At 49.1% G+C, this 13,742-nt stretch overlaps 1 protein-coding gene across 1 annotated transcript in view; it reads left to right on the forward strand.

Annotated features, from left to right (window-relative positions):
• Positions 1-13,742, forward strand: part of CTPS1 (CTP synthase 1) — a 30,717-nt gene that overhangs the window by 15,707 nt on the left and 1,268 nt on the right. The window contains exons 10-17 of the mRNA XM_056845993.1: positions 1,981-2,069; positions 4,018-4,112; positions 4,584-4,646; positions 6,703-6,746; positions 8,189-8,285; positions 8,950-9,005; positions 9,107-9,203; positions 9,860-10,004. Coding sequence (XP_056701971.1) covers positions 1,981-2,069; positions 4,018-4,112; positions 4,584-4,646; positions 6,703-6,746; positions 8,189-8,285; positions 8,950-9,005; positions 9,107-9,203; positions 9,860-10,004 — 686 coding nt within the window. The remainder of the gene's footprint in view (positions 1-1,980; positions 2,070-4,017; positions 4,113-4,583; positions 4,647-6,702; positions 6,747-8,188; positions 8,286-8,949; positions 9,006-9,106; positions 9,204-9,859; positions 10,005-13,742) is intronic.

The following is a 13,742-nucleotide window of genomic DNA, read 5'->3' on the forward strand; positions in this document are numbered from 1 at the left end:
GTATTGTGTGTTCAGGTTTAGTGAGGTATGCATGTAATTCTTAACAGTTTATGGCAGCAAATAAAATCAGCTGCTGCTTCGGCTCTTATTTCCTGTTTGTAGTGGTGGCTACCCTGACCTGGATGGGCTAGTCCGATCTCGTCAGATCTCAGAAGCTAAGCAGGGCCAGCCCTGGTTAGTATGTGGGATGGGAGAGCACCAAGGAATACCAGGGTTGCTGTGCAGAGGAAGGCACTGGCAAACCACCTCTGATAGTCTCTTGCCTTGAAAGCCCCATAAGGGGGTCGCCATAAGTCTGCTGCAACTTGAGGGCACTTTGCGCGCGCACACACTCACACACAGTGGTGGTTACAACAACACTGTGGGCTGGGCTTGGAAGCTGGAGTCTGAATTGGTAGTCTGAATGAGTCTGTGGCATACAATTAGCTCAGAAGCATGGAAAGAAAATGGTCTGAACCTGAATGCTGTGACCTGCCTTTCCGACTGTGAAACGTGCCAAAGCAGTTTGTCATACCAGCACGGCTGCTATTTGGAGAAGAAAAATCTAAAGCTGTTGTGGGAATCACAGGACGAGTTCTGTGGGTTCTTTGATCTTCTCGTAAAGACCAGCCAGGGCTCAAAGTTACTAAAATGCATAAATGATTATAGGATTAACCGCTGGTGCAATACAGTTCACACATGCTTTGCCAGTTGGCTCTGAACATTGAACACTCATTAGCAGAAAAATCACTTGACCATTAAAACCACACTTGTTTCCATTGTCTTTCTACCAACATAATTGTTTGGGTACTAAAATGAAACACACACACAAAATCCCAACCTTTATGATTACAACAGAGTTCAGGGCCTTCTTTTCTCATATAGCCATGGAAAACAACAAATGTTAACAGCTGAAAATCCTTTTGGAAGTGTTCAGTCCCATCTGTGCTGAAAAATTACCGTATATACCCATGTATAAGCCGACCCGCGTATATGCTGAGGTGCCTAATTTCTCCCCAAAAATGGGGAAAAATTAGGCACCCGCGTATAAGCCGAGGGTCGGCTTATAACCCCTCCCCCCCGCAGGCTTACCTGACAGGGCTCTCCAGCGGTGAGGGTCCGGCGGCGGCGTGGCCCGGGGGGGCCTGGGCAGCCTTCCTGCGGCTGCAGGAGTCTGCCCCAGGCCCCTCCCGCCCGGGAAAAATGGCGGCGGGGGCCGGGGCAGCCTTCCTGCGGCTGCAGGAGGCTTCCCATGGCCCCTCCTGCCCAAAAAAAATGGCGGCGGGGGCGGGAAGGGCCGGGGCAGCCTTCCTGCGGCTGCAGGAGGCTGCCCAAGGCCCCTCCCGCCCGAAAAAAGGGGCAGGGGGGGGCCTTGGGCAGCCATCCTGCGACTGCAGGAGGCTGCCCAAGGCCCCTCCCGCCCGGGAAAAATGGCGGCGGGGCCCGGGGGGGGGGCCTTGGGCAGCCATCCTGCGACTGCAGGAGGCTGCCCAAGGCCCCTCCCGCCCGAAAAAAATGGCGGGGGGGCGGGGGGGGCCTTGGGCAGCCATCCTGCGACTGCAGGAGGCTGCCCAAGGCCCCTCCCGCCCGGGAAAAATGGCGGTGGGGGGCGGGGGGGGGCCCTTGGGCAGCCATCCTGCGGCTGCAGGAGGCTGCCCCGGGCCGCTCCCGGCGGCAGGAAGCGGCACGGGCCCGGCGGCGGCGGCGGTAAGTTTCCTTCCTCCCTCCTCCCTCCTCCCTCCCTCCCCCCGTATTGACCCGCGTATAAGCCGAGGCCGGCTTTTTCAGCCCATTTTTGGGGCTGAAAAACTCGGCTTATACGCGAGTATATACGGTAGTAAGGAAGAACCAGATACTATTCTCTCGGGTCCTTGGAGGTAGGGCGGGCCAAAGACAGACGAATAAAGTCAGTGATAAGCAAAAAGTAATGCCCTCAAGGGTCTTCTAGGTTCCTCTGATTCTGCTGCAGTCTCTCACGTTTCCTTATGGATTTCTTTCTAGTACATTGATTCTGCTGACTTGGAACCGGCTACGCTGCAAGAGGAGCCAGTTCGATACCATGAGGCCTGGCAGAAACTCTGCAGTGCTGAGTAAGGACATTTGTACACCAACAACAAAGGGGAAACAGACTTAACCCCCAAAACAGCAGAATTAAGTACCCAAAGGTCAAGGGGGGGGGGGAATCAACATTCAAAGCCAAATATTATACAGTATAAAGTTTTTGTCAATGCAAAATGTGTATATATTTATCACAGGCTAAAATCAATAACATATATAAGGCCCTGCAATAGCCTACCAAACCAACATGCTCATGTAAACCTACAACACAAATAGATGTAAAATTACAAAATTAAACTTTTGTGATTTTACGTCTATTTGTGCTGTAGGTTTACATGAGCATGTTGGTTTAGCAGGCTATTGCAAGGCCTTATATATGTTATTGATTTTAAGTAAGTAAGTAAAGGTCCCCTGTGCAAGCACCGGGTCATTCCTGACCCATGGGGTGACGTCAATAAGAGCCAAAGCAGACTTTGTTTGCGGGGTGATTTGCTAGTTTCTTCCCCAGTCATCTTCCCTTTACCCCCAGCAAGCTGGGTACTCATTTTACCGACCTCAGAAGGATGGAAGGTTGAGTCAACCTTGAGACGGCTACCTGAAACCAACTTCTGTTGGGATCAAACTCAGGTCATGAGCAGAGCTTGGACTGTAGTACTGCAGCTTACCACCCTGCGCCACGGGGCTCCCTGTTATTGATATTAGCCTGTAATAAATATAGACCTATTTTGCTTTGACATTATATTGTATAACTTTTGGCATTGAATGTTGATTTTTTTTTTGACCTTTGGGTCCTTAATTAAGGACATTTGTAACCTTTCTTTCCTCTGACTGAAGTGCCAACATTCAGGGTAGCTGCTGGCATCGGTGTGGGCTTCTCTGACTGTCTCCTGCATGGCCCGGAGCGCCCTACATAGGCCACGCCCATTTGGACATAGTGTTCCAAAGGCAGTCTAGTATTGCCTTTGTCTTATGACCCAAATAAGCCACACATGCAGTAGTTGGATGAAAGAGAAGATAAACTATGTGCTGAAAAGCTGTATGAAAGAGAAGATAAACTTGTGGAAACAGCAAGGAATGTTGATAGGTGGACTAAAACAGGTGAGGATTTTACATGGGAGGTACGGATCAGCAGTTCTGGAGACTGAGAAAGAACGTCATGGAGACAGACAAATGAGAAGGAATGTAAGGGAGTGTTAGGTGTGGAATTTAGCAGGCCTCAGGAGAGGTGGCATGTGAACTCCTTAAATAAAAAAATGTACAGCATGTCGGCCCCTTCAACTCCTTAGGGACGTTAGACCCCCCCCCCCTTGAGGTTTTCAAATTTATTTCCCCTTCACCACTCTGATCCTTGTTTGGCACATCTTTTTTGGCTGACTTTTATTGTAAGCCGATGCTGCAGAACACTCAAATTCCTGCCCTGGAAGAGTGACTCCTAGAAGAAAAGGAACATTGTGGCCATAATTAGCTGTATTTGAAACTTGTATCTCTTGTTATCTGGCTTCGGTACAATCACCTGAAATAACTACATTTCAAAAGTTTTTCCAAGCAAGGCTAAAAAGATTTCTGCAAAGAGATATGTATATTGGGGGGGGTGATTTAAAGGGGAGAAGCGACAAGCAGAAGAGTGTTTAACCCTGCTCCCACTGGGTTTCCTGAAGTGTGTGTGCTACATCATGGGGACAAGGGGCAGCAAGAAATTCCAACCATTAAGCACCCATCCTTATTGTGCTGTACATGTGCTCCAAATCCTGCCTCGCCCCCTCCCCCCCCCCCAGTTTGCTTTGCAGCTGTTTGACAGAGACTCGGAGCTTGGCGTTCTGGGTCTATCCAATTTATGGGCCCGCCCTCTAAAGTAGAGTCATATTTATGTAGCTGGGTATACAGACGTTAAAAATGCCTGTCTGGCTTCGAAATAGCTTTCAGGGAGCTAAGGTTGAAACACGCCATCTTTGCTGAATGGACCTTTTTCTCTTTCTGTAGCGGAGTCCTGGTTCCAGGGGGGTTTGGTGTTCGAGGGACAGAAGGGAAGATACAAGCTATTTCTTGGGCAAGAAAACAGAAGAAACCATTCTTAGGTGAGAGAAATTACGGTTCTCAACGTATAAAGAAACATACGTACAGAAAGTAGGAGAACTTTTGTGCTTCCCAGATGCAAACTTTGATCATAAGGCCATACTCCCAATAATGTGTGAAGTTTGGGTATATGATCTTGGAGCCTACTGATGCAGATTTCATGGGGCCTTTTGTGTGGCACCATGCTGATGGGGGGGAGTAGTGGAATTTGGGTGATATAGGGCAGGTTTTTTTTGTGTTTGTTTTTTGCCTACAGCATCAAGATTACTATGGATGTGAAACAGGATCAGTGACCTCTCCCGTTGTGCTTCTGTCTTCTTCATGTTGACCCTGGTGCAAATAACAGCCAGGAGTCTTATGAGGGAGTTGCAAACAGAACAAGAGAGCCCACCATTGTAGCAAAACCAGTGTGCTTAATGTTGCTGTCTATGTACCTGCATGAAACAGTTTCCTCTCCTTTTTTTTCCCTTTAGGGGTCTGTTTGGGAATGCAGCTAGCAGTTGTGGAGTTTGCACGCAACATCCTGGGTTGGCAAGGTAAAGGCAATGGCAGAAAGAGACCTTGGCAGTTAAGGATGCTAATGTGCAAGGGGGTTGGATCCATAGATTGCATTCTATTAATGGTGGAGCTTTCTTCCACATGAACACACATGAAGCTGCCTTCTACTGAATCAGACCCTTGGTCCATCAAAGTCAGTATTGTCTACTCAGACCGGCAGCGGCCCTCCAGGGTCTCAGGCAGGAGTCTTTCACATCACCTACTTGCCTAGTCCCTTTAACTGGAGATGCCGGGGATTGAACCTGGGACCTTCTGCATGCCAAGCAGATGTTCTACCACTGAGCCACTTGCTTGGGTGCAAAGGGCCTTCCTCCAGTGGAATATGCCTCTTCTGCCAGTGGGGTATGCCTCCACTGTAAGTGGAACCAGAAAGTTTTGGATCCAGCCCGTTGTCACGAACAATGGGTGTTTGCTGTGGACTGGCCTAAACAAAGTACCACTTCTGAAATGTAAAAGGATTAGCCATAAAGGAGAACTACTCCCATTTTCCCAGCATAGTTAGGTCACCCACATGCAAGGCAAGGGTTTCTACATACTCAGGAGATCTCCAGGTGTGCCCTCCCCCACAAGACATTTAAAATTAACCAAAGGAAAAGGATCCCCAGAATGGCCTGATGAGTAGGCACCTGGTATAGAGTGTTGACATATGGAGAGAGTGGACAGGGAGAAGCTTTTCTCCCTCTCTCATAATACCAGAACGCGGGGTCATCTGCTGAAGCTGGAGGGTGAGGGATTCAAAGGAAGTATTTCTTCACACATCGCATAGTTAAATTGTGCAACTCCCTGCCCCAGGATGTGGTGATGGCTGCCAACTTGGAAGGCTTTAAGAGGGGAGTAGACATGTTCATGGAGGAGAGGGCTATCCATGGCTACTAGTCAAAATGGATACTAGTCATGATGCATGTCTATTCTCTCCAGGATCAGAGGAGCATGCCTATTATATTAGGTGCTTTGGAACACAGGTAGGATAATGCTGCTGCAGTCGTCTTGTTTGTGGGCTTCCTAGAGGCACCTGGTTGACTGCTGTGTAAATGGACTGCTGGACCTGATGGGCCTTGGTCTGATCCAGCATGGCCTTTCGTATGTTCTTATTGACAGCAATTGAGTCAGTTTGAGAGAGAGAGAAAGAGAGAAAAGAGGGAGAGGGGCCTAGTTTCTTCACCCACAGTCCTTTCTGCACCTCCAGCTGCTTCTTTCTGAAGCGTACATCCCAAGTGTCTGTTGGGAAGGCAGCAATAGCAGGCCACCCACAGACAGGGAAGAGGCTTCTGCAACCCTCACCATCCAGCAGCTGGAAGCAGGCTGAGCATGCTCCAGGAGGCCTGGAAGTCTCTGGGTAGTTTGAGCATCAAGTAAAGAGGGGCGGAGGAGTTGAAGAGGAAATCGGCCTGCCCAGGCTTTTAATACTGACGGTAGAAGAAGAAAGAGTTGATTTTTATATGCCGACTTTCTCTGCCACTTAAGGAAGAATCAAACCGGCTTACAATCACCTTCCATTCCCCTCCCCACAACAGACACCCTGTGAGGTAGGTGGGGCTGAGAGAGCACGAAGAGAGCTGTGACTAGCCCAAGGTCACCCAGCTGGCTTCATGTTAGGAGTGGGAAAACCAATCCAGTTCAACAGATTAGCCTCCACTGCTCATGTGGAGGAGTGGGGAATCAAACCCAGTTCTCCAGATCAGATTCCACTGCTCCAAACCACCGCTCTTAACCACTACACTACGCTGGCTCTTATTCCCATCGCAACATTTGTAACAGAGCAAAGCAGTGAGGTGGGCCCTGCTCTAAGTAATTAATGCAGATAACTGCCCACATTTCATACCAGTTTTGGGCCAGAGGGAAATCTCATCTAGTGGTGCCTTGTAAACCTCCAGTGTGTTACCTTCATTGTCTCTCTATCTTGCGTGTGATGGACAGGGAAGATGCCTCTTCTTGTGGATGGAGGAAATAAGGGTGTTTTTTTTTTTTAAAGCTCTGGTTTTGTACAGCAAGTGATACCTGATTTTAATGTACTCGTTGGTCTTTAATATACAGATGCCAACTCTACAGAATTTGACCCCAAGACTACGCATCCAGTGGTAGGTTGACTTTTATTTCTGGCATGCCGCAACAGCGGCGAGCGATGCCAGAACAGGGGTGGGGAACCTTTTATCCGCCAAGGGCCATTTTGATATTTATAACATCATTCGCGGGCCATACAAAATTATCAACTTAAAAATTAGCCAACCAAGCCCCAAGCAGGCAGCTGCCCAAGATGACCCCCCTGGTGCGGGCAAGCAGGCAGGCATCCAACCGGTGGTGCACTCGTCCACCTGGTGGCACAGGATGGTCTGTTGCACCAGCTGGGCATAGCCGTCCAGCCACACGCTGGAGTTGCTCCTGCTCCTCACGGTCAAGGCCGGGTTCTACAGCCGGCTCCTGGTACCTCCGCCGGCAGGGATGAAATGAGGACACACTGGCTAAGAATTTGCCCCACACACACACGCATTCTGCCCCTGCCTCCTTTAACCCTTCCATTGTCGCCACTTCTTCCCCCAGCCCTCTTGTAGTAGAGAGGGAATACATTTCTCCACAGCCAGGGTGGGAAAGGGTTTACACAGTTTCTTGGGTGGTCCTAGCAGCTCCATAGCTAATGACTCTTCTGCAAGGGGGAAAGAAGGTTCCTTTTCTCAGCAAAACAAACTCACATCTGCCTTGAATAGAGGCTGTTGCTGTCTGTGGGAGGGGGTGGATCACCAGTCTTAGATCCTTCTGAGCTAGAGATCTGCCAGGACCCACAAAGGGCCAGACCAAATGATTTTGCAGGCCTTAAACTGCCCCCGGGCCTGACGTTCCCCACCCCTGATCTAGGAAATCACAAAACCAAAATGAACTAGGCCGTTTGAGAAGGAATTTACAATGAGAATAAGTGCTGCTTGGGTGTGAAATGTTCTCTCCTGTGATCGGTGGATGTCAGATTAAGTTGGAGAACTGTAGTTCTAATGTAAATGGTCAGAATGGAACAGTGTGACGGATCCACATTGCTTAATAATAGCGACGTCACCATGCAATAAAATATAATTGAACGCGTGAAATGGTTCTAGGTCTGAAAACGTGGAAGGCTATTACGCTAAAGCAGCTGTTCCCAAACTGTGCTCCATGGAGCACTTGGTGCTCCACGAAACATCTCCTAGTGCTCCGTGAAGAGATTGGAAAGAAAAATACCACTGTGGTTCGGCTTAGTGTATAGGTGCTAGGTGAAAATTAGTGCTCCATGATGAATATATCTCCTCAAAAGTGCTCCATGACTCAAAAGGTTTGAGAACTGTGGCTCTAACGTAATCTTGATGCAGTTTCCAATTTTATTTTCCCCTTGTGGAATAGAAACAGTTAAGGAGGGTGCTTATGTATCCCTTGAAAAGCTGATTATGCCAAAAAAGCACTGTTGGTTTGTTTTTCCTCCCCACGTCAGTTTAGCAGTGTTTGCTCTCTTAACTGCTTTTCAGTTACAATGCGCTCGTCTTCACATTATCTCCCTCAGGTCATAGACATGCCGGAACATAATCCTGGTCAAATGGGCGGAACCATGAGGCTTGGCAAAAGGAGAACAATCTTCCAGACAAAGAATTCAGTCATGAGTACGACATTTCCCAGTTTTTTCCTTCCTCCCTCTCCCCCTTTTGGTTATTAATTGGCTTTGCTAGAACTTGTTGCTGAGGTGTATGGTACAGAAGTTCAGAATATCTCTTGGAAAGAACAGAAATCTTCTGCCTTAACCCAAGGGAAGACTGTCTCCAGGGGTGGAGTTGCATACACTAATGATCTGTTGAGATATTTTCTAACAGAGCCAGCATGGTGTAGTGGTTAAGAGCGGTGGTTTGGAGCAGTGGACTCTGATCTGGAGAACCGGGTTTGATTCCCCGCTCCTCCACATGAGCGGCGGAGGCTAATCTGGTGAATCGGGTTGCTTTCCCAACTCCTACACATGAAGCCAGCTAGGTGACCTTGGGCTAGTCACAGCTCTCTTCGTGCTCTCTCAGCCCCACCTACCTCACAGGGTGTCTGTTGTGGGGAGGGGAAGGAAAGGTTATTGTAAGCCAGTATGATTCTTCCTTAAGCGGTAGAGAAAGGCGGCATATAAAAACCAACTCTTCTTCTTCTAACAGAACTGGGGTTTAATAAAAGCATATAATTACAGAGGCTTGATCAATTTGAACCTAGATGTTGGAATTAGGGCCCTTGTTGTGAAGTCATCTAAACCGGTTTCTTGTAAGTGAAGGGCTGTATTTTCTTCTTGGTTAGGGAAACTATATGGCGACAGTGACTATCTAGAAGAAAGGCACAGGCACAGATTTGAGGTACCATCTGTCACATTGTGATCTTCCTTGTCCCCCACCCCCACCCCACATTGAGTTCCCTGGGAACAAGAGAGCATGTGACACCCATTTCCTTTCCATAGGTAAATCCAGAGTTGAAGAATGCCTTTGAAGAAAAAGGTATGAAGTTTGTGGGCCAGGATGTAGAAGGAGAGCGAATGGAAGTGGTTGAGCTGGAAGGTGAGCGCTTGCGTTACAAACTGGGGTCTGGGGGTGGGGAACTGATAATAGGATCACACATTTACTGAGACCAGCGAAATTGTCTCATAGTAGCAAGTAAGCATTTGAGTTAAGAGGAACGATTCTTCAGCTGGAATTTCCACAGAAAATAAAACTGAGAGAGGGGAGAGAAGTCGCTCGGCATGAACAGCCTTGAATCCACACTATGAGAGAGTCTTACGAGCTAGTCCGGGAAGTCTTTTGCAGAAGTGAATGAGACCCGATCTCATTTTTGCTCCCAACTCGATCGGAAGCCGCACCGAAGGCGAACTGGGACAGAGCAGCAATGGCTGCTCCCTTCTTGGAACTATTAAAAAATGTATTTGGATTTGTCTTCAGCTCTGATCAAAAAGCTGTTTTGGGTGTCCAAAGGGGGCAGCTCTTCGTTCTTGCTTAGAAATAATGAGTGACAAGTGTGTCAGTAGTGGGGAGAGGGTGTTCCAGAATTAGCACATAGTAGGTGATACTCCAGGTCTTTGTGTTCTTTCCTTAAATTTCAGAGATGAACACAGATCCCCGTCAGTAGTAGACAGATGTTAGGACCTGCTTTATATAGAATAATGCACTTTGGTCTAAGTTTGATTCCAGTACTCACTTATTGCTGCCTTCTTTCTTAGAGCATCCATTTTTCGTTGGCGTTCAGTATCATCCAGAGTTCCTTTCCAGACCCATCAAGCCCTCTCCTCCGTATTTTGGCCTCCTCCTAGCTTCTGCAGGGAGGCTTGCACATTACCTGCAGAAAGGTTGCAGGCTCTCCCCCAGGTGAGTTCAGCTAAGCTTCCCAGCTCATTGCGTGACTGCTTGACAGGTGATTTCCACGCTGTTGGTTGTGCTAATAAGATAACAATCTGTCATGCCAGGCTCAAATGCTTACAGATTACGAGGTATCTTTTTTCCCCTTGAATCTAGAGTGCCATATCCTACCTAATGCATAGGTGCATAGACGTGTTAGTCTGTAAGAGCAAAACAAAGCTGGAGTCTAGCGGCGCCTCTGAGGCAGTGAGCTCTGACTCTCAAAAGCGTGTGGTGGGATAAGTTTGGTTTGTCTTTAAGGGAGTCACTAGACTCTTGTTTTATTTTACAGAATGACGAGGGTCTCGCTGTGTGCAATAGTAGAAGAAAAAAGAGGGGAATACAACCCAACCTAGAAAACAGAAGTTGGGTACCCAAGGTTGGGTGGGATGAAAAAATATATAAATAATGGAAATATATAATTTATTAGAAGCGCTCTGTCAAGATTAAAATTATTTCAAAAACGTTAAAACTTCACAATGGCATTTCCTAAGGTTGGCATGTGGTGGCAGATATCAACCTTTAGGAAATGCCATTGAGTGGTTTTAACATTTAAAAAATAATTTTAATATTGACATAGCGCTTCTAATATATATTTCCATGGTTTCGCTGTGTGCGATAGGACAGTCAAACTGGGAGTCGAGCTGTTTCACAAAAGCAGGCAGCAAATTGGCCAAGTGTTTTTTAGAAAGTGGGTGGGCTCCTGCCCATCAGGGCTTCTGATTGGTCAGTGGAGGCCTGAGGTCGTGCAGATTGAAATAATGTTTCGGCGGCAGCTGCCACCGCAGTGTTGGTTTATGCTGACTCTCCTCTTTTCCTCTGCGCTTTTGCTTCCTGTGTGTGTTTTATGCGTGGGGGGGGGGCACTCTGCCTCCTGTGGTGGCCAGTTTGTGCCTGCGCCCACCACTGCGCCAGATTCCAAAAGTTCCCACAGGAGTAAAAAGGTTGGGGCTGCCTGGTCCACGGAGTACGTAGAACACTGTTATCTTCCTGGGTTCTTGCTGGCTCTTGTGTCCTTAGGCTAGAGGATTGCTCATGGGGAGGATTACCGTATTTTTCACTCCATAAGTTGCACCTGACCATAAGACGCACCTAGTCTGGGTGCCAGGTCCCCCTAGTTTTAACCCTCACCTCCCCCCCACATGCACATCCATTCCACTCAGTGGCCGTGCGTAAGTGCGGGGGCGGCGCGTCTCCACACACGCGGCCTGGGCCCTGCCCCCAGATACACCTTCGGGCGGGAATGTTTATGCGTGCTCCTGGGCCTGGCCTGCCCGATGCCCCCAGCCAGCCAAGTGGGAGGAGGAGCGGCCGGCGCCTCGAGCTCCTGCAGCTGCCTTGCCTCGTGCCCCTCGGCCGCCTGCCCTCCTCCTCCTCCGCCCAGTACAGAAAGGGCAGAGGGGGGGGAGAGCGCGCTTTCGCCCACTCACCTTGGCTGTGCCCCAGTCCGGAGAAGTTCCCCCCTGAACCGGCAGCAAAGGGGTTGCTTTGGGCGGCGGGGGGCTTCCAGAAGAGTGGGAGGTGAACTGCTGGGGCGGCAGAAGGAGGAGAAAGCCCAGGAGTTGCCTCTACTGGGGCTGGCAGGACTAGCTCCCTCGCAGGCGGCCGCGTGTTACAACCGTTTCCCCTGGCTCTCGGAGGCTCCTCCTCTCTCTGGTGAATGGAGGGCGGGGAGGAAAAGCCCTGGGCGAGGCGGAGGAAAGAGGGCAGGAAAGGGACCGCCTCCTTCTCTCCACCTCCGCCAGCACTTTCTTCTCAGCGATTCGGCTCCAGTTACCGTAACACACACATTCACTCCATAAGACGCACAGACATTTCCCCTCACTTTTGAGGAGGAAAAAAGTGCGTCTTCTGGAGCGAAAAATCTTTATTTCTCAGACTCTAGCATGCTGCATTTTGGCAAGTCAGTAGAAAATTCACCATTATCCGCAAAAACTGCATCACTAGAAAGATGCAAGGACAGTGTTCTTCAGACATAAAATAACTCTCTGATTGCTAGATAGTTCCATCTTCCTCAAAGAGGAAATGGCTAAACCAAATACACAGTTTGGAAGGCATAGAAAACCATTTCTACAGTGCATAAAATCAGGATGTCCGCACAAGCACCAGGGTTATGAGGAGGCATAGGAGTGTTTTTGGCCTCGTCTAAGTTTTTTCTTGGTAAAATTATTATAAAAACATTAAGAATGCCGTGTGGAGGATGAGGGCCAGTCACAGTTCTCTTCGAGCCCTCACAAAGTGTCTTGTGGGGAGAGAAAGGGAAGGCGATTGTAAGCCGGTTTGATTCTCTTTAAAAAGGTAGAGAAAATCGGCATATAAAAACCAGCTCTTCTTCTTCATCATCATCATCCTGAGACCCTGGAGAGCAGCTGCCAGTCTGAGTACCCATTACTGACCTTGCTGGACCAAGGGCCTGATTCAGTTTCAGGCAGCTTTGTGTGTGTAGTTTGATGGGCAAATTCTTGAGATCCTGTGGTCTGAATGCCACATGGAGGAAAACACCTGACTTTCCTCGTCGCACATCTTATACTTCGTTACTCTTTGTGATATGTAATGTATCAAGCAGTCCCTAGAATCAAAGAACTGGCAGAAGCTGGACTGCCATCTGGTCAAGCAAGCCCCACTGATAAGCAGGGGAAGGGGGATACCCTCCATGCCAAATTCTCCCATTGTCAGAGTAATACAACGTGCAGATGGAGTGCCAGAATGAGATTTCCTTTTTTTCTTCTGTGTCTCGTCACTGTGCTGGTAGCTCTCAGCTCAGCCTCTCCTTTCCCGGTGAGACAACAGAAGGTTTGAACTGGTGTCTGGAGGAGGCGGTGAGCAGGAATGAGGGCCAGTAGGCTGCAACCGATGCCCAGTTGGTCAACAGTGTTGCCTGCTGGGGGGGGGGGGTTAGGAAGCTGTCCTGTCCTGGACGACACTTCCCCCTGGCTGGGGGAAGTGGCGCACAGTGCCTTTGCTGAACATGGGTTCCTGTGCCAGCTGTAGCCTTTCCTTGAGACGCTTGACCTAACCATCTGTTCCCTAAGCCAGGGGATCCCCAACCTTTTTCAGCCTGTGGGCACCTTTCGAATTGTGGCACTGCGTGCCGGGCACAGAAGCAAAATCTCAGCTGACCCTCAGTCACACAGCAAAGATCCTTTTGCTGTGGTGGCAGCTGCTCCCGTAGCAATGTTTTAAAAAAATCTGCACACCCAGTCAAATCTCCAAAGGCCAGTCAGAAGCCCTGCTAGGCAAGCGCCCTACCTAACCCTGCCCCATTTTCTAAAAACACTTGGCAGGCACCAGGAAAGGTGTCAGTGGGTGCCGTGGCGCCCATGATCGCCACGTTGGGGACCCTTGCTGCCAACGCATCCGCTTGGCCTCATGCAGCACGCTCTAGGGGTTGTCGTTGCTCAGAAGCCTTCGTAGGTACAAGATGCAGCAACAAGGTCCCTGATTGGCTTCAGCTACTCTGGCTGCCTGTTCGCTTCTGGAAACAATTCAAAGTGCTAGTTGCCCTGAAATGGCCTGGGACAACCAGGGGTCCCAAATATCTCTGCCTGTCAGTTAAGATCTTTTTCAGGAGTTCTGTTCGGTGGGCTCCTTACCTTCAGCGGGTGTGTGTGTGTGTGTGACTACTGAAGGGTCTTTGGACCCTCCCCACAGTTGCTTGCCTGGTGCCTAACCTGGTCAATTTCAGGCATCTAGGGTTTGAGTGTGGTG

Source organism: Euleptes europaea, chromosome 3 (genome assembly GCF_029931775.1).
Source record: "Euleptes europaea isolate rEulEur1 chromosome 3, rEulEur1.hap1, whole genome shotgun sequence".
Taxonomy (NCBI): domain Eukaryota; kingdom Metazoa; phylum Chordata; class Lepidosauria; order Squamata; family Sphaerodactylidae; genus Euleptes; species Euleptes europaea.